The sequence below is a fragment of the Emys orbicularis genome, chromosome 1 (assembly GCF_028017835.1).
Source record: "Emys orbicularis isolate rEmyOrb1 chromosome 1, rEmyOrb1.hap1, whole genome shotgun sequence".
NCBI lineage: Eukaryota > Metazoa > Chordata > Testudines > Emydidae > Emys > Emys orbicularis.
Window position 1 is genome coordinate 210,645,519 of NC_088683.1, and position 20,366 is coordinate 210,665,884.

General features: G+C 46.0%; 1 protein-coding gene across 1 annotated transcript in view; it reads left to right on the plus strand.

Moving 5' to 3' along the window:
• The window catches only part of TRAPPC10 (trafficking protein particle complex subunit 10), a 95,900-nt gene that overhangs the window by 62,001 nt on the left and 13,533 nt on the right, over positions 1-20,366 (plus strand). Inside the window, exons 15-20 of the mRNA XM_065416068.1 lie at positions 10,007-10,148; positions 11,240-11,398; positions 13,305-13,534; positions 14,739-14,839; positions 15,320-15,446; positions 18,282-18,452. Coding sequence (XP_065272140.1) covers positions 10,007-10,148; positions 11,240-11,398; positions 13,305-13,534; positions 14,739-14,839; positions 15,320-15,446; positions 18,282-18,452 — 930 coding nt within the window. The remainder of the gene's footprint in view (positions 1-10,006; positions 10,149-11,239; positions 11,399-13,304; positions 13,535-14,738; positions 14,840-15,319; positions 15,447-18,281; positions 18,453-20,366) is intronic.

Sequence of the window (20,366 nt, forward strand, 5' to 3'; positions counted from 1 at the left end):
AACCTGAGATCTCTGGGGCCTGATTTTCAGAAGTGCTAAGTACTCAGTTGCAGCTGAAATCACTGAGGGTATGTACACTGCCATTAAAAAACGGCAGCTGGCCCATGCCAGCTGACTCGGGCTTGTGGGGCTGTTTATTTGCATGTACACTGCAATTAAACAGCCCCTTAGCCTGAGCCCGACACAACCTGAGAGCTGTTACGCTTCGGACCTCTAACAGTAAGGCAGTATGGACTGGAGGAATGAGTGCATGGGGTTGGGAGTTAGGAGATCCTGAGTTCTAATCCTGGCTCTGCCACTCATTTGCTGTGTGGCTTTAGGCAAATCACTTTGACTTTTTTAGTGTCCCCACTTGTAAAATGGGGATAATAGTAGTTACTGACCAGCCTGACAGGGTATTGTGAGGAATAATTTGGTATGTCTATATAGCATTTTAAAATATTCTGAAAAATAGGTATTTCAGAATGCAGCCTCTTGCAAAAAACTTTTGCCGTAATCATCTTGTGCTTCAGTTCCCTGTCTGTGTATTTAAAAAAAAAAAAGTCTTCAGACCTCCAGAGAGGGGTGTGCATTAAACTTGGATACTACAGTGATGAGCAAACTGTAGATAAACCACGAGGAAATGAATAATTCTGTATTCAATACAGTGTCTAGATGGTGTGCAGTAAGTAAAGCAATGCATTGAGTATAAAAACAAATACTGAATTTTTGCCTCATTTCCTGAGCTCTGCCTGTCCTGTATACTGAGTGAGGCAATGGTCCTGTGACTAAAACCGTATGTGATTTTGTAATTATACACTGCCTCATAATACATTGAATTAATTTTGGCATTTCCTAATGTTTTAGTAGTTAACTTTGCAACCTTATACAGAACTGAACAAAAGCAGAACTATAGATTATTTTAAAAATTGGAGGTTTTAACAGTGCTGGTCACTGAATTTTTTCCAGTGGTCTCATAATGACCTGTGTGTATTACCCCACTTCTCCTGAGACTCAAATTAATCTTTCATTCTTCTTCGAGTGCTTGCTCATATCGATTCCAATTAGGTGTGCGCGCGCTGCGTGCACGATCGTCGGAGAATTTTCTACCCTAGCAACACCCGGTGGGTCGGCTGCGGAGCCCCCTGGAGTGGCGCCTTCATGGCGCTGGATATATACCCCAGCCGACCCAGCGCCCCCTCAGTTCCTTCTTACCGCCCGTGATGGTCGTTGGAACTGTGGAGCGCGGCACTCTCCCTAGCTTTACTCGTTAGTTCTTGTAGATAGTTGTTGGTTATATTCTTTAGATTAGTAGTTTATTAGTTTGTAGAGTTGTTATAAATAGTTAGCGGGGGTTAAGGGGGCTATTATCCCCTCTTTTCCCCCCGGCGCGCAGCCGGGCTCATGCCCAAGGCTCCTGGCTTTAAGCCGTGCACGACCTGTGCTAAGCCTATGCCACCAGGAGACCCTCACGACTCTTGTCTGAAGTGTTTAGGGGAGTCTCACCAGACGGACAAGTGTAAGATCTGCAAGGCTTTCAGGCCCAGGACCAAAAAGGAGCGGGACTTTAGACTTAAGCAGCTCCTTATGGAGGCGGCACTTAGCCCAGATCCTCCTTCGGCGCGCCAAGTTCCGGCACCGAGCGCCTCGGTGCGCAGCACCCCAGCGGCACCCTCCGGTACTGCACCGCGAGCAGACGCGGATAAGGCCCCACGGCACCGTCCTCCTTTGGCACCACGTCCGCTGCAAGCCCCTCGGCGCCGTTCCCTGTCTCCGGGACATAAAAGACCCCGCAAGACCCAGGACGCTGCCGTCCAGCAAGCACCGGCTCCCCCCGCACCGGTGGTAGAGCCGCGTCCGGCTTCGGAGCGCCAGAGGGTACAGGCATCGTCAACACCATTGACTCCGGCACCGGGTGTAGGGCCGTTGAGTCCAGTGCGGACTGGCTCACCGCCTCGTCCTGTGGTTGAGCCCTGTCTCCCTTCTACACCGGAGACTTTTGCAACGGCGAAAGACCTCATCACCCTCACGGAGCCGGCGCCGTCCCAGCCCGCGGCACCGCATCCCCTTCGCATGGTGCAATCCAGGGGCAAGCCTGCCCTGATATGCCCGCCATCTCCGAGCGTGGACTCGCGGCACCGCTCCCGGTCTCGGAGCAGGTCCCGACGCCGCTCGCAGTCCCGGCACCGATCTTCATCTCGGCGCCGGTCGTACTCGCGGCCCACATCTTCCTCCCGGTACCGGTCTACTTCTCGGCACCGACCTGAGCATCGGTACCGGTCGGAGTCCAGACGCAGTTCCCAGCACCGGTATGAGCGCTGCTCCCGTTCGCGAGGCCGCTCCCGGCACTGAGTCTACAGACGGTCTTCGTCTTCGCAATCCAGATCTGGATCCCGGTACCGGCATGGCCATCGGCACCGTTCTCGATCCCGGTACCGCTCACCGGCACCGCGCAGAGACCGCTCGCCTGTGGACCAGGACGAGCCCCTGCAACCACGCTCGGCACCGCCCTGGCCCTCAGGATCGGCGTCTCGCTCATCGGAAGGAGCTTCCCGATCAGCATACCCTGCTCAGGGTCAGGCGGCAGACGACTTGGGTCATTAGCAGGAGGGGGCAGAGGACCCTAGACAGGACCTTGCACATTGGTCTTTCTGGACCCCATGGGCATATCACCAAGCTCAAGGGGCTCCACCAGCGGCCTCTCGCTCGGCACACTCTGAGCCCAGGCTTCCTGAGGCCACCATCTCCCGTCCTCCCCCAGGGGGCATGGAGGCTCCAGTGCCGACTCCCACACAGGCCCCAGACCCCGGTGCAGGGGATCCTGCACATCATCCTCCCCAGATGAGGCGGTGGCGGGTACAACATCCTCAGGCCCACCTCCAATAGACCTCCATGCCCACCAAGACTTGTTGCGTAGGGTGGCACGGAACATGGACCTACAGGCTGAGGAGATAGTGGAGGTGGAGGACCCGGTGGTGAGCATCCTCTCAGCTGATGCCCCAACCAGGGTGGCGTTGCCCATCATTCGGACAATCCAGGCTAACACTAATGCCATATGGCAAACCCCAGCCTCCATCCCTCCCACTGCCAGAGGTGTAGAGAGGAAGTACTTTGTCCCCTCTAAAGACCATGAGTACCTCTATACACACCCTCCGCCGTGTTCACTGGTAGTCTCCTCAGTGAACGCAAGACAGCGTCATGGTCAGCAGGTGGCAGCGCCCAAATCGAAGGACACCAAACGCTTCGATTTGTTTGGGCGCAAGGTTTACTCAGCGGGGTGTCTGCAGCTCAGAGCCACGAACCAACAGGCGCTCTTGAGTCGGTACAATTACAACTCACGGAATTCCATGGGTAAATTTAAAGAGTTGGTCCCCCGGGACTCGAGGGAAGAGTTCGGGGCCCTAGTGGAGGAAGGTAAAAAGGTGGCTAGGACCTCCTTGCAGGCCTCCCTGGACATAGCGTCTGGGATAGCCATGAGACGCGTCTCCTGGCTCCAGGTTTCGGGGTTACCGCCAGAACTGCAGCAGACCCTGCAAGATCTGCCGTTCGAGGGCCAGGGGTTGTTCTTGGACAAGACGGACTCTCGGTTGCAGAGCCTCAAGGACTCCAGAACCATCATGCGCTCCCTGGGGATGCATGTCCCAGGACCCCAGCGCAGGCCCTTTAGGTCCCAGCCACAAAGGTTCTACCCTCCTCCTCCTCGTCCGAGACAGGACTTCCCCAGAAGGCGGGGACGAGGTGGTAGACGGAGGTCGACCGGCTCCCAACCCGGTCAGAACCAAGGCCCTCCTAGACCACCTTCAGGACCTAGGCAAAATTTTTGAAGGTGCGCTCGAGGACGGCGTGCCAGCCACTACCCAGGATCCATTTCCTTTCTTTCGAGATCGCCTCTCCCGTTTCCACCGTGCTTGGTCCCTTATAACCTCGGACCGTTGGGTCCTTCGCACGGTGGAGAGGGGATACGCTCTCTAGTTTTCTTCGTCCCCCCCCTCCCCCGTCCCTCTTCAGGGACCCTTCTCACGAGCATCTCCTTACACAGGAGGTTTTTGGGCTCCTCTCTATGGGGGCCATAGAGGAGGTTCCCCCAGAGTTAAGGGGCAGGGGGTTTTACTCCCGCTACTTCCTGATCCCCAACGCAAAAGGGGGTCTGCGACCCATTTTAGACTTACGCGAACTCAACAAATTCATAGTAAAGTTGAAGTTCCGCATGGTCTCCTTGGGGACCATCATCCCTTCCCTGGATCCTGGAGACTGGTACGCCGCCCTCGACATGAAGGACGCATATTTTCATATAGCAATCTACCCCCCACACAGATGCTTCCTTCGATTTGTAGTAAACAATGTGCACTACCAATTTGCCGTCCTTCCCTTCGGCTTGTCCGCGGCTCCGAGGGTGTTCACCAAATGTATGGCTGTTGTGGCAGCATACCTTCATCAACAAAGGATACAGGTGTTCCCGTATCTAGACGACTGGCTGGTGCACGGTCGCACCAGGGAGCAAGTTCAAGCTCATGTCCAGATAATACTACAAACATTCCACGAGTTAGGCATTCTACTCAACAAAGAAAAGTCCACTCTGGAGCCAACCCAGAGAATAGAGTTTATCGGGGCAGTCTTAGACTCCAGACTCGCCCGAGCTCTTCTGCCAGACACTCGGTTTCACACCATCACAAACCTCATCCAAGGACTCCAGGTCTTTCCGATCACCACAATAAGGACGTGCCTCGGCCTGTTGGGACACATGGCCTCTTGCACTTACGTAACCAGGCATGCCAGACTTCGGCTTCGCCCACTTCAGGCCTGGGTATCGTCGGTGTACCGTCCTTATCGGGACAACCTGAACATGGTGGTCACGGTTCCGAACTCGGTCTTGACCTCTGTCACCTGATGGCTGGATCACAAGGCGGTTTGCGCAGGAGTGCCATTTCACGCCCCACAACCCTCCCTGCACCTGATCACGGACGCTTCATCTCTAGGTTGGGGCGCTCACCTTGGGGAGCACCATACCCAGGGCCTGTGGACCACATCCCAACTAGCTCTGCACATCAATGTTCAAGAGCTGATGGCGGTGCGCCTAGCCTGTCAGGCATTTCTCGGTCTCCTACATGGCCGTTGCGTGTCAGTCCTCACAGACAACACCACGGCCATGTTCTACATCAACAAGCAAGGAGGAGCCCAGTCGTCTCTCCTATGCCAAGAGGCCATTCGCCTGTGGGAGTTCTGCATTGCCCACTCGATACATCTCATGGCATCGTTCCTCCCTGGAGTCCAGAACTCTCTAGCGGACCGTCTCAGCAGATCCTTCCAGACGCACGAGTGGTCGATTCGCCCGGATATTATCCACTCCATCTTCCAGAGGTGGTGATTTCCCCAGGTCGACCTGTTCGCCTCACGAGCCAACAGGAAGTGCCACGTGTTCTGCTCCCTCCAAGGCCGATCTCCAGGCACCCTGTCGGACGCTTTCCTCCTATCGTGGAGAGACCAGCTGTTCTACGCTTTCCCTCCATTCCCACTGGTTCACAGGGTGCTGCTCAAGCTACGCAGAGACAAGGCACGTATGATTCTAGTCGCTCCAGCTTGGCCAAGACAACACTGGTACACCACGCTTCTGGAGCTCTCGGTACAAACTCCGATCACGCTTCCCTTGGGCCCAGACTTGATCTCTCAGGACCACGGCCGACTCTGTCACCCCGACCTGCAATCGCTCCACCTTACAGCGTGGATGCTCCATGGCTGAATCGGACAGAGCTACGATGCTCACATCCCGTGCAACAGATTCTGCTGGGAAGTAGAAAGCCCTCTACACGGACCACTTACTTAGCCAAGTGGAAACATTTCTCCTGTTGGTGCGAGCAGCGGGCCACGCCCCCCTTGCAGGCGTCTATTCCTCTTATACTTGAATATCTCCTATCCCTAAAACAGCAGGGCTAGCCGATATCTTCAGTCAGGGTTCACCTGGCCGCTATATCGGCGTTCCACCCAGGAGAACACACTTCCTCGGTCTTCTCTAACCCGATGGTCGTCCGATTCCTCAAGGCCTTAGACCGGCTATACCCACACCAACGCCAACCTGTTCCGGCGTGGGATCTTAACCTGGTTCGCTCACAGGGCCCCCGTTCGAGCCATTGGCTACCTGCTCACTCCTTTACCTATCTTGGAAGACAGCCTTCCTTGTAGCCATCACTTCAGCGAGGCGTGTTTCTGAAATCAGGGCGCTCACGTCTGAGCCTCCATATACAGTCTTCCATAAAGACAAGGTGCAGCTTCGCCCCCACCCTGCCTTTCTTCCCAAGGTGGTATCAGCTTTTCATGTGAACCAAGATATATTTCTCCCGGTCTTCCATCCTAAGCCGCACGCCACCCGTCAAGACCAGCGCATGCACTCCTTGGACGTACGCAGGGCCCTTGCTTTCTATATTGAGCGTACGAAACCGTTTAGGAAGACGACGCAACTCTTCGTTGCAGTGGCCGACCGGATGAAAGGCTTACCGGTCTCCTCGCAACCCCTCTCCTCTTGGATCACGTCCTGCATTCGTGCTTGCTACGACCTGGCTGGTGCCCCAACGCCACGCCTCACCGCCCACTCCACAAGGGCCCAAGCCTCCTCAACTGCCTTCCTGGCTCACGTCCCGATCCAGGACATTTGTAGAGCTGCGGTTTGGTCATCGGTCCACACCTTCGCCGCTCACTATGCACTTGTACAGCAGTCCAGAGACGATGCTGTATTCGGATCAGCGGTTTTGCATGCAGCAATGTCTCACTTCGACCCCACCGCCTAGGTAAGGCTTGGTAGTCACCTAATTGGAATCGATATGAGCAAGCACTCGAAGAAAAAACGGTTACTCACCTTTGTAACTGTTGTTCTTCGAGATGTGTTGCTCATATCCATTCCAAACCCGCCCCCCTTCCCCATTGTCGGAGTAGCCGGCAAGAAGGAACTGAGGGGGCGCTGGGTCGGCTGGGGTATATATCCAGCGCCATGAAGGTGCCACTCCAGGGGGCTTCACAGCCGACCCACCGGGTGTTGCTAGGGTAGAAGATTCTCCGACGATCGTGCACGCGGCGCGTGCACACCTAATTGGAATGGATATGAGCAACACATCTCGAAGAACAGTTACAAAGGTGAGTAACCGTTTTTTTTCCCATCCCCTTCTTTCATTGTCTGTCACCATCTCAACATGTAACTTTTCTATTTAGCCTACAGGCTAAGTGCAGTCTGTGCTTTCGTTTTTCAGTCTGCAGCATTAAGACGGCAAGCACTAAAGAGAGAGGTGCTCATACAGGGGCAGGCTGGCACTGTGAGCCTGTATGGGTAGCACTTACCTGCTGGAGATGTAAGTTCACATTGGTGCAGCAGGTGCTTGAACTGAGAGCTGGCAACCGTGTGATCTGTGCACTACCTACTGATCTAATTTTTAGGTTTTTGAATACCTCCTGTGAGTCCGTGGCTGTTGCATACCACTCAGACAACCCATCTCTAGTAATAGAGGCAGTGCAATGCGATGTGGAGATTTCAGAGGGCCACGTGGCTGCAGATGCAGTTTCATATAAAATTGGATCTAAGTCTGAAGAACCTGACTGGGAGAAGGCTGTAGGGGATTAGTGTGTACAGTGTTTTTGGCTTCATGAGTGAGGAAGCAATCTACTAAACTCTGGAAGCAGAAAGATGGAATATAAATGAAGATACAATTTACTACTTGAACTATTCTTTATATCTCATACTATGTACATTTCTGGTGGCCAATACTGAAGGAGGGAGAGTTAACTTCCTAATTCTCCTGTTTTCAAATCTCTTCCTGTAGTGAAGGAACAGCAAGAGGGGAAATTGTGCTGTTAGATTCCTTCATGCTGAGTGTTGCATCCAGCATTTATCCTCTTCTGCTAAGAACAGAATTTTAATTTCTAGAACTTTGACAATATCAAGTAACTTAGATATCACTTGGTGATATTTTCCTTAAAAATATATTCGAGGTGGTATGTTTATTTAAAAAAAAAATTGAGTGCACCTACTGTAGGATGATGGCTTCATATTTGTTACATTATCTAACAGGACAAGGGATTAAAAAAAGGGATTATAGAAACCTCTCACTTGTGTAGGATGAAGGCCATGTCTACGCCAAGCATAGCTGTACTGCTGTAGTGCCATAGTGTAGGCACTTCCTATGGCACTTTCCATCGTTGTAGGTAATCCATCTCTCTGAGCTGTGGTAGCTAGGTTGATGGAAGCATTCTTCTGTCTACTGAGCTGCGTCTACACTGGGGCTTAGTTCAGCCCAGTTATGTCAGTTGGGAAGCAACATAGCTATGCCAATCAAAATTTTAAGTGTAGGCCAGCCTAACAATTGCATTGAGGGAACAATAAAGGGAAAAGAAAATGCCCCCCTCCATATGGGATGTATGTGCACTCTGCTTTGTGTGTAGGTTTTTAGACTGAGCATAGAACTTGCTTCATGCTAAATGTGCAGCAGTCTCTCTTAGCCATACTCCAAACTGACCCTCTTTAAATGTATTCATTCTAAAGTTTTATAGCAGGTCAGAAAATGTTTTCTGGGTTCTTTGGATCTGTATTCCCCTCTCCTATGACGCCTAAAAATTGCTTAGGTTTACATTATGTGAAATCTCCCATGACATTAGCACATAATATGCGCTAATGCTTTTGTCTATTTACAAGATGGGAAAAAGTTTTGAGAAAACACTCAGATGGTAAGGTTTTAGGATTGTAATTTGGGGGCAGGTGCAGTACCACTAACTTACAACTGAAACATTTTGAATTTGATTATTCACTGTCAGACAAAAAACAAATGCTTCAGGCTGCATAAGGTTTGTGTATTATGGGTTATTTCCACATCAGATGTGATGTGATATGGCACACACAACACAAATCTGTACATTATGCTCAAGAAAATTAGGAGCATTTTTTAGAAAACCTGCTCTACCTAGGTGAAAAAATTCAAAATACTATAGATCTCTGAGAGGCCAGCATTTTCCTTCTGTTAGCATGATGCTGTTTGGGTGTTCATATGCCCTCAGTGCTTTTAACAGTATAAATAGCTGTATCATTTCAGTTTTTTGTTCAATTGACTATAACTGCTTGTTTGATTAAAACTAAAGTTCATTCCAGCGCCCAAAAAATTCTAATTCTGCTGTGAGAGCAGCCTATGACATTAACAAAGATTTGTAGCACTTTCAATGCTGTGCAGTAAGAAGTGACCAAAGGGGGGGGAGAACCACTTCCAAACCTCAAATCTTGTTGATCAGCAGTGACTAACACATGATCCTTCACCAGGGATAGAACTGATGCATCTTCTGGAATCACACCTACCGGTGTACCATTTTATTATTTTTTATAATGGTGCTATCCTATCATAACTAGCCGCCTTAAGGTAGAGTTGGTGGAGAGTTTGAGATTAAAATATATTCATTAATAGGTGTCCACACAATGTGGAAGAAAGTATGAAAACATCATAGGCTTATATTGATTGAAGTCTGTGCCTTGCACAGTGTGGGATTTTATGAATGCTAGCCAAATAAGCACTCTGCTGCTTGTGACCTGGTAAAGTCCATAATATCATAGATGATCATATTCATTATATTTTAATGTATGTAGCCCTCACTTCAAATATATATATGTATGAGATATAAATAATCAGCAGAGTGGGTTGCTATGCTAGGTACTTTGGGTAACAGAGTATTTCAATTGACAGCACTTGACTTTATTCTTGAATCAAATGGACAACATTCCTGACCCCCTCCCCCCTGCCCATTATTAGGTGGGGTCCTTTGCAGTTATTAAAATTGCCTTTGGAGCACTTGAGCAATTTCATGAATTTCTTTTTTTTTCTCTTAGTTCTTTTTATTCACCTAGTTGTACAGATAAAAGCATACAAGTTAGAAATGGGCTGAGACGTGTATTTGTCCTTCATTTGTCAGAAGTTCAGTGGAGAAAACAAAGGGTTTTCTTGAGAAATGTAAAAATAATTGCTAGGTTGAAAATCCGCTCTTCAGTTTCACTTTTTATTTTTCAAAGGCCAAAGAACCTGGGACATATACTCTCAGGCAGCTGTGCACGTCAGTGGGTAAAGTGCACTTTGTCCTTCCTCACATTTACCCAGTTGTGCAGTATGATGTGTACTCTCAGGAGCCCCAGCTAAAAGTGGAGCCATTGACTGGTAGGTAAACTTGTAACACTAAGAATGTGTTGATTGTCCGTGTTACTTTCTCACTACATGACATGTTTCTTACTTCTCATTTCATCTAAAACAAGTTACTTTGCTCTGTTGTCTTTTGCAGTTTCCTTTTAAAACTACTTCTATTGAGAACATATGAGAGTCTTTAGGCTTTAGTGAGTCTGAACACTATCAGTCCCACTTGTCAAGTGACATGACAACTAGTATTTGATTGCGAATTTCAGAATCTGGCTTAGTTGGAGTGCATATATATGTCTGTATCCTTTTGAAGGATCAAGTGGGGTTTGATCTTGCATCACTAGACACGTTGATGGGGAGAATAGATAGTGATTTGACTGCACCATTGTGAATTTCTTACTAGTTTTGTGACACTGTATTGGCTTTGGTAATTTAGCGAAATCCCTTTACCTTGCACATTCACCTACCAAAGAGGCTCTGATCTAACTCCCTTTAAAATGAACAGGAGTCTTTCCTTTAGTGATTCGCTTTCCACTGAATTCAATCTAAGAGCTTTCTATAGAACCCGTCACCATGTTTAAGAACATTCCTGGTAAATTAGATTTTACCAGTGAGGTCCCCTAGGCTTCATGAAGTCTTCTACTTCCCCCCCCCTTCCTTAGTAGAAGAGGCTCTGCTTGGGCTGTATCTCTAACACACATTTTTCCCCTTCTTCCTACATCTTCACATATTCCGTATCATTCTGGTTAATATGGGAAAGCTGTCTCAAAGAGGTGGTCACACTTGAATTAGTCTGACTGCCTCTGGAAGCTTGTTGCACAGCTGCACCTCATTGATTGAGAATGATTTGACTTCAGGTGAAGGGAAACAGTGAAAATTGCCCAAAATTGAGTGGCTGAAACTCTCCCTATTTCTTGGACAATTTCTTAGAAAACCACTCCATAACTGAGCACCAAAAAGTAAAATTTTCCAGTTGATGTTAAGATGTACTTGTGCGAAAAATAAGCTGTGAATGTTTATTTGTAAACTCCTAGCAAACATTAGCAGCTAATTGTAACCATTTAATAACTAGAGTGCTGGAATACACTGGCACTGTTTGCTTTCTTTTTCTTCAGACAGCCTTTTGGCTGGTATTCCTCAGAGGGTGAAGTTCACAGTGACTACTGGCCATTATACCATGAAGAGTGGAGATACTCTGCAGCTCAGTAATGCCGATGCCATGCCTTTCCTGTACCATCCAGAGAGCAAAGCATTGATCTATTCCAATACCAAGGGTAAGCAGTATAGCCAAAATCAATTATCTCTTACCAGACTGTGAAAATGCAGAAATCCTATAAGCATGATGTAAATATTATTGCATAGCAGCAAAGTGGTCTATAAGATGTTAGAACATTTGACAACATTGTTGTCAGTAACCATCAATTAGGAACTGGCAACTCAGCATTTCAGAGCACAAAAGCTTCTGGAAGTCCTGGCCTTTTTCTACAACTGTTTGGAAACTGTGTGCATGTGACCAGTTAGTCTTAACTACTTCAGGTATAGGTCTTATCTCAATAACAAAGAATAGATATATTCTGGGAAAGATTAATTTACTGTCTGTGGGCCCTTCACTAGGAAATTTAACTTGCCTCATAAGCAACTTTTAAATCAATGTAGTATAATTGCAAGTGGCACCATACAACAGAGGAAACCTTAGCAACACTTTCACCTGTTGCAGGGAAGGAGATCATGGGAACAGCTTATAGGACCTGGAATGAAATCCAGTTACAGGGTTCTCTGTACTACCCTGTCTAGCTTTGAATTTGCATATTTTGTATAAAACAGAGTTGACTACTTAAGCCTCCTGCACACATGAATCCATGGTTGAGTTCTCATTGTATTTGTTCTAATTCTTGAGGCAAGTGATTGCCTCAAGAAAGAAGTATTAACTTTCAGTCAACCAGATTAGTCCTGGCAATACTGCTTTTTATGGATAGAGGTCAGTGTAGGGAGGAAGGAATAGTTGAGGATTATTAGAGAATTTGAGTGAATTAGACTATTTTGTGTTGCTATTGTGAGACATTACCTGTACAGAGGCTTTGTACCATAGCAAAATGATGTAATAATTATTAAGCAGCTAGGATGTTTTTATAAAGCAATGGTTAGTGCTCAGGGAAGTGAAGAATTATTTGCCTTTCTCTAGCCAATGTTTCATTTAAGCAGGTCATATCCCAGCTTCTCCCAAAGCTCTGCTAGTGCATCTCACCCCTCTCCTTCAGTTTATATGTAAAAGCAAGAAGCGAAGACTCAATAGTTGAATAAAGAGAGATTAAAAATAAGATAAATGTAGGCATCCTGTATGAAATTTAAGATACGTCACTAATGCTGGTTAAATCCTCATTATCAGTACATAGTCTTGTGTTATCAGTAATGAAGCTTGTGTAAGATGAAAGGAATGAAGTAATAGGATATGAGGAGTCACAAGGACTAGTGGTGAAAAAAGGATTGGGTAATGGGGCAGGTGAGGACTGAAGGAACATTGATAAGATTCAGACTAGTCATTAAATTGCTCTGTCAAGAATTTTCTTGAAAATTGAAATGGACTACCAAGGAAGGTAGCCAGTAGCCATTCAAGAAGAATTAGGGAAACACTAGTGGAAATAATGAAGGGTAAGGTTATTCATGATGTGGGGTCTTTGACTTGATCTACACTTGAAAGTTATGTTGGCATAGCTACATTGGTCAGGGATGTGAAAAAACCCACATGCCTGACAAACACCAGGCATAGTCACAGCCATGTTGATGGAAGAATGTTTCTGTTGATGTAGCGAACATCATTCGGGGAGGTGGTGTTCCTACATGGACAGAAAAGCTAGTTCGGTCAGTGAAGGTTGTCTCTACACCGCGGGGCTCTGCCAGCCTAAGCTTCATAATGTATTTGTAGCCAGAGACTTCATCAAGGAAGCCAGTGTGGAGTTCTTGGAGTTCTACAATGAGTCCTATGGCTGCAGTCCTCGCTGACAGGGAGGTGTGGGTTATAGACACTATAGGTACCAAGCCTTTAGGGCTCCTTCTTGATGGAAGAAGGCATTTCTAGCCTTTCAGTAAATGATCTCATGACTTGATAACTAGAGATGAAAAATGGAGGTTGTGGAAGGGAGGAATATTTCTAAAATTACTTCATATTCTACACAATTGTAGAAAAAGTCTCAGAATCATCATTACTGATCCAGTCTTCTGAAAAGATCACAAGCATCACCCTGCCAGTGGCTCCTGCATATCACGTGATTGAATTTGACTTAGAAGTTATCTATTTGCCATCAACCCCAACAGCTTCAGTGGAAAGTGAAAATCTGGTAAATAAAGAACTGCACAGGAAAAGCAAAGAGAAGCAGAAAATGGACAACTGCATGGCTACAGTTGACCAAAAAGTAAGATGACAAAAAAAGTTAATGTTTGACCACAAGTGCTTAAATTGACCAAAATATGGGTGAGAATAACCTACTTGTACAGAACACCTTCTAGCTTAAAGGATATGAAAGCACTTCAGCCTGTATGAAATAGATGCAAATGTACGTGTACAGAATATTTAAAGTATGTACAAAAATATACAGTGCTTTATAGGTGGATGAGTCTCCCTTCACCAAATACTAGCCTTCTCTGAGGTTTGAGATTCTGTGCCAATAACCCAAGTTGGAATTTGGCCAACAGGCCATAGTTATCACCCTTACTTTTGTTTTAAGTACCATGGGATCTTTAATGACTCCAGTGATCAAAGCCTCTCTTCTGATCCATCAGAAAGATGTAATTTCTATCTGTATAATATCCCTGCACCATTCTGGTACACTGCTTCAGTATTAAGAGAAAAGAATGTTCGGATTAAACCAGTAACACCACTTCCTTATACTGCTGGGACTTAATTTGAGAGCTCTATCCCATGTTACTGATTTTATTGCCCTGTGTTTATAACTGAAATTGTCTGCACAATGTACTGGCACTCTTACTTCTCACATGCTTAACTATTGTTAAAAGAAACTGCAGATTGGTTTTGGAAACTAGTGGTGGGGGGCATTTGGTGTTCATAAAGAATATGAACATATATGAAAAAAGTTATTTCACTTAGTGTGTGTACACATTAAGGGGAAATCTGCATTCAGTTCAGGAGGAACTTTTTTTGAAGCTCTGTGCTGAAGTTCACAATGCAGATCCATCATCCCTTACGTTATGTTATGAAGTTAATAGGTTTGTTCCCTTAGATTTTGTCAATCTCAAATAAAATTACTATGTGGTTATTGCAATAAGATGCCACTGGCGACAGGATTGTTCTCGCTTGACATTTGCCAGCCCTTGAAGAAAGTACTCTGAAGAGGCAGATCCCATGGATAAGTCAGCTTAGGGGTTGAGGTCAGGGACACACCAAGCTGTAAGTGCGTGTGCACACACGCACGCACACACTCCTCTTCCCACCTTACCAAGTTTTAGTTTGATAAATCAATTTTTTTTCTCCCTTTTGGGTGCATTAGGTTTGACTGGTCAAGACCAAGTTTCTGGGAAATGTTTGAGTATTTGGAATTGGAAAATAAAGCCATTATGCAAATGTATACCATGAATAAGAATTCTGTTTCTTTTCTCCAGGTAACCATTGATTGTCCATGGTCAATTTACTCCACCATTATTGCATTAACGTTCAGTGTACCTTTTAATGCCAAGCATTCCTTACTGTCAGCTGGCAAACGGTAATGTAGTCTTTAAATATTTATAGTCTCTTTCCTCTTAGAAAATGTTTGTAGAAGTTGATGTTCTGTATGTAATCTTTCCACGTAAGCTTTTATTTTTTGTAAGTGGGTGGTGAGTTTTGCCACTTATGAAATGCTCATTCTTGGATTCACCCATTCTCCCTTTCACACTCCCCCAGCAGAACAACAAATACATTATTGGTGGTATATTTTAATCACATAGTCATAGGCTAATTTTCTCCATCTTTTGGTTTCCATGTTAGAACTCAGTAAAAGTAAAACTACATATAAAAAATAACTCTACCATAGACCTACTTCTGCAGACTCTCAGATTAGTAATTAAGCAGAGAGGAAAAGAAATATGCCTGTCATTTTTACTGTTCTTGCCTGAGTGTCACAATTAGAGAAACTCTATAGCAAGGATTAAATTTTGTTATATACATTGTATATAATTGTATGTTCAATATGCTTAATTTTCAGGAAATACATACAGGTTTGTGTACAGAATTTGTCAGAACTCTGTTTCCAGCTGTCCGACAATAACCTAAAAAATTTTGGTAACTGCATAGATCTACAGCTGGTACCTCTGAAGCCAGAATCCCAACAGGTAAAGATTCTCCTTGGTGGTTCATTACCTTTTAGGTATGCGGAATAAGATGAGTGTACCAAGGCACAAATGAAAAAATTGACACTTGTATTGCTGAAATGCTTAGTATCTGAGTAAATGGCTTTCGTAAGAGATAATATAACATGACTGACACACCCAAATGCAAATATTCAGATCTTTGCAATCTCTGAAAAGCAGATCAGGGTGACCTTCCACTCAAGGGTATTTTGGGAGCTAGGTCACTCACTGCAATAGACTTTCACATCTGCAGACTCAAGATAAAATCCTAACCCGGGTCAAATTATTAGTTTTTTCTTTGAATGATGTCTCTATGGGTGCTCCACTGTAGGTGCGGCAACACCCCATGCACCTGGGATCGGAGATCTTCATTAGCAGTGCCTATTGAAACACCCACACCCACACACACACCCCCTACCTCCCCATCTCATGCCATGAGCGACGTGTATATATAGCACTTTGCGGTCCAGCCACCCCTGAGTTCTTTCTTAGCCACCTTTGGTCTGGGATGGAATCTGCAGAGGTGCCTGCCTTTCCTTTGAGCTATTAAATAGTGCCTTACCTGTTAGTAGTTAGTTCTTTCCTTCCTTGTCCTCTCCCTTAAAAAGATAAATTCCTTCCTCTTATCCTCCCTGTTAAGTTCGTAGCTTAGGACATAGCTTCCCAGTCGAGAAGAACAGGGAGCAGGAAAACTATCTCCCTCACCCTTATGCCCGGATCTCTCTGGTTTAAGAGATGAGTTTCCTTTGGGACAACTTTCCAATAACCACGGTTATCTACAGTGCAGCCGCTGCCTGGGAGAGGGACACGTCCTGCAGAAGTCTATCCATTGCCATAACCTGACTGCCAGGGCCAGAAAAGACTGGGACGTTTGGCTGCAACTTCTCATGGTGAGGTCATTACGTCCAGCATCAGACCCTGGCCTGGACACTTCCCCCGCGCGGGTCTCATGCTCCGCTAGGTCGTTCTCCTACCCTCATTCTCCATGTCCTAAGAGAAAATCTTCCCTTTCTCATGCTGATGGGAAGGAATGGGCTCCTCCATCACCCTTTGAGACACCGCCGCCTCCATCCTCTGCAAGGTCAGTAGCCTCGACATCTTCGGGGATGAGACATAGCTTTAGGGCCATCAGAGTACCTCCAGTACCACCGCTAAACAGAGGTCTAAAGACCCTACATGGGCAGACCTTCAGACGTTGGCACTGTCTCGGCACTGGAGACTCTGATATGAGACCATCAAAAATGGTGCCCACTGCCCTGACCAGATCAACTTCGGGCACCACGACATCAATTAAACCATCTGCATTGGTGATGTCCATTTTGGCACCAGCCAAGCTCTCGGCACTGACTATACCTTTGGCTTTGAGCAAACCCTTGGCACCAAGCAAGAACTCTGCTGGCTGCTCAGGAGAATGCACCTCTCCCTCAGCACCGATACGTTAAACACAGCAACCAGCAGGAAGCGGCATTACACACCCTTGGACATCAGATGAGCATTCGCCTTTGACCTGGACAGAACTAAACCTTACAGACAATCGCCACACTTATTCCTATCAACAGCCAAAAGATAGAAAGGCGTGGACATGTCTAAGCAACGCTTTTCCAACTCGATCTTGCAGTGTATACACCTGTCCTACCAACTATACAATTGATGACTTCCTCCCAGAAGTAAAGCACATTCCACCCTCCCTCTCTGCACCTCGATTACCTTTCTCAACAGTGTCCCAATTGCTGACATTTGCAAAGTGGCCACATCAGCATCCTCTATTATGCATTACTCAGCATCTGATACTGTGCTAAGACACGCTGTCCTATCATCCGCATTAAATGCCACTCCAAAGCCCCAGCCTTCCAACTAGGGGCACTACTTTATAGTCCCTACAGTGGAGGCATCCATAGGGACATCACTTGAAGAAGAAGAAGAAGAGATGGTTAATCCGCTCTGTGCAGTAACTGAAATTCTTTGAGATGAGTGTCCCTTTGGGTGCTCTATTACCCACCCTCTACCCCTCTGCTTCAGAGCTGAAAGATGAGTTCTGCGGTAGAGAAGGAACTGGGTGGTGATTGGATAGCACAGCACTATATATACATGATGCTCATGGTGTGAGACCGGGAGGTGCATGTGTGCAGTCCAATGGACACTGCTAATGAAGATCTCTGATCCCAGGTGCATGGGGTGCCGCCGCACCTACTGTGGAGCACCCGAAGAACCTCAGTTCTCAAAGAACCACAGTTACTGCACAGGGTGAACAACCTTCTCGTTGGTCTCCTAATCCCTCCTTGTTCCTCTTGCAAAAAAGCTACCACATAGTTTGGTGGTTTTGGCCATTCTGTGGTCAAGAATGGCCAAAAAGTGGAGTAGCTCAGGAGCTGCACACTAGGATTGAGATGCAATGACAAAACAGTGCTCTGTAATAGGTATCAATCTGCTTTGTGCCTGGTTTTAAGACAGTCATGTTTTGTGTATTTTCCTGAGCAGCAAACTTAATTTTTATTTATTTATTTATTTTTAACTTTTTTTATATTTACTCTTCAGAAAAATGTTATCATGCCTGGAATACTGATTCTGTCAATGAAACTTTTCCCTCCTCATTGTAACAATCTGAGCCAGTACATGTCTGGGGATTTTAGATTGTGAGAACTGTTAAATGGTTATAGTTTCATGGTTTGATGAATGTATAAATAATATAATAAAAGTTCTGGAGGTAGTGTATATAACAAGACTATGGTAAGAATTCCCCTTCATTAGACTAGCAGTATCGAAAGCTCCTGATATTAAGACATGAGTTCATACTATGGATGAATAATTTTCTTTCAGCACATATACAGTAAGCAGTCAGTATTCTTTGTATGGGAATTGAAGTGGACAAAAGAACTTCCCCCCTCTTTGCAGTGCCAGTTTTCGGTTAGCTTTTGTCCAGATACCTCTGAAGAGCAGTCATTCTTCTTGAAGCCGTACACTTACGAATTCCAAGTGGAAAATTATTTTGTAAGTATTTTTATCTACATATAGTGTATCTTAGACTTAAAGGGGGAAGGAAGAATCTATTTGGGTGATGGGAAGTCCAGGGATAGGTCTCTATTAACTGTAATTTCTTTGAGTGATTGCACATGTCCATTCCACTTCAGGGGTGTGTGTGCCCAGTGCACTGAAGCTGGAGAATTTTTACCCACACTGGTAGGTGCATGGAATTTTTACTCCACATACTACTAGCTGATGGCATAAAGGGCAGAGCTGCTCCTACCATTCCCTCAGTTCCTTCTCACTACCTATGGTCGGTAGCCAGTGTGTGTCTCATCGTACAACTTTTCCTTTTCTCGCAAAAAACTTTTCTAAACTTTTTGTAAATAGTTTGTATAGTTAATGGTTCTTGGTTTTTTTTTCTTTTTTATTGCTGTTTTGGACTTCTGCTTTGCCTCAGGACCAGGGCATGCCTAAGTCCCTGCACTTAGGCAGATTTAAGCACTGCTCTGGCTGTAATAAATCTGACTAGTATGGGGCGGTATGGCTAAATTTTTGTGTACAGACTTACTTTCACTTGGCCTAGTCAGGATCAGGCAATGATTACTGAATCTGGTAGCCAGAACCTCACTTCAGGTGGCCTTGGCTGGTGCAGATTCTGTGACAAGAGTGATGGCATTCAGTCACAGTGCATCACTTTTCCTAGCTGCAGTCATCTGGGATATCAACAGAAGTCCAGTAGACGACTGAGGATCTTCCTTTTGAGGGCTGTAACTTGTTTTCTGGGAAGATGTACAAAATTCTGTGTTCCCTAAAAGACAGGGCTCTACCCTTAGGTTTCTGGTGACTTTTATCCCAGATCCTAAGAGGAAACCGTTTCAGACTCAGCACAGACCTCTTTTTCTATCCAACAAGGCAGCCTGAGCAAATGAACACGCCATAAGTTCCAAAGAAGATGACCTCCTTTTGCTTCAACTTCATTGAGACAACCTGTGATATCTAAACAGTCTTATTTGACTCCAAAGTCAAGGCAAAGTACCACCTTGTCAGTGTCTAATATCTCCTGTCCTCCCTTTCGCAGCAGACTATATATCTGACTTCCTAGCTGCTTGGTTGCTAACTGGTAACCGATAACTGGTTGCTAAGCACCATAGAACTGGGATATGCCTGCAGTTTCTCTCTGACCTCCTGGTCGTCCTCCCTCATCTCTCTTCAGGGACCAATCGCACAAGACTGTTCTCGTTCAAAAAATGTAATTTTTTTATAGCCAGCGGCCATAGAAGTACCACCCTCCTCAACATCAGGGAAGAGATTCTATTCTCAATACTTCGTTCTCCCAAAATCCAAGGGAGGCCACAGACCTAATCTAGTTTTGCAGAACCTAAACAAATACATAATAATGAAAGTTTTGCATGGTTACTAGCCTGTATTATCCCGTACCTAGATCCTGACGATTGATGTGTTGCCCATGATTTAGGGCTTGTTTACACTAATGTTTGCATGTCGTCAGAATCCGCATAATTAGTCTGCAGCAGGCTAGTGCCCACATCCCAGCTTACCGCAAACTCATCCTTTGTGTAGACAAGCCCTTAAAGGACACTTACTTTCATGTGGCCATTCACCAGAGCCACAAGAGGTTTTTAAGGGTTTGTTGTGGTAAAAGTTCATTATCAATTCTGTCGTCCCCTTCGGTCTGTCTTCAGCCTCTCAAGTCTTCACAACATATAGGGAAATGGTGGTGAAACATTTCAGGAGGGCAGGTGGCCAAGTGTTTCCATACCTATAAGATTGGTTGATTCAGGAAAGATCCAGGCAAACAGGTAGAGGTTAGCATCGAGAAGATCCAGTCCTCCTTTAATTGCTTAGGCCTGTTGATCAACGAAGGCAAGTCAGTGTTGCTCTCCATGTAGACCAGAGGTGGGCAAACTTTTTGGCCCGAGG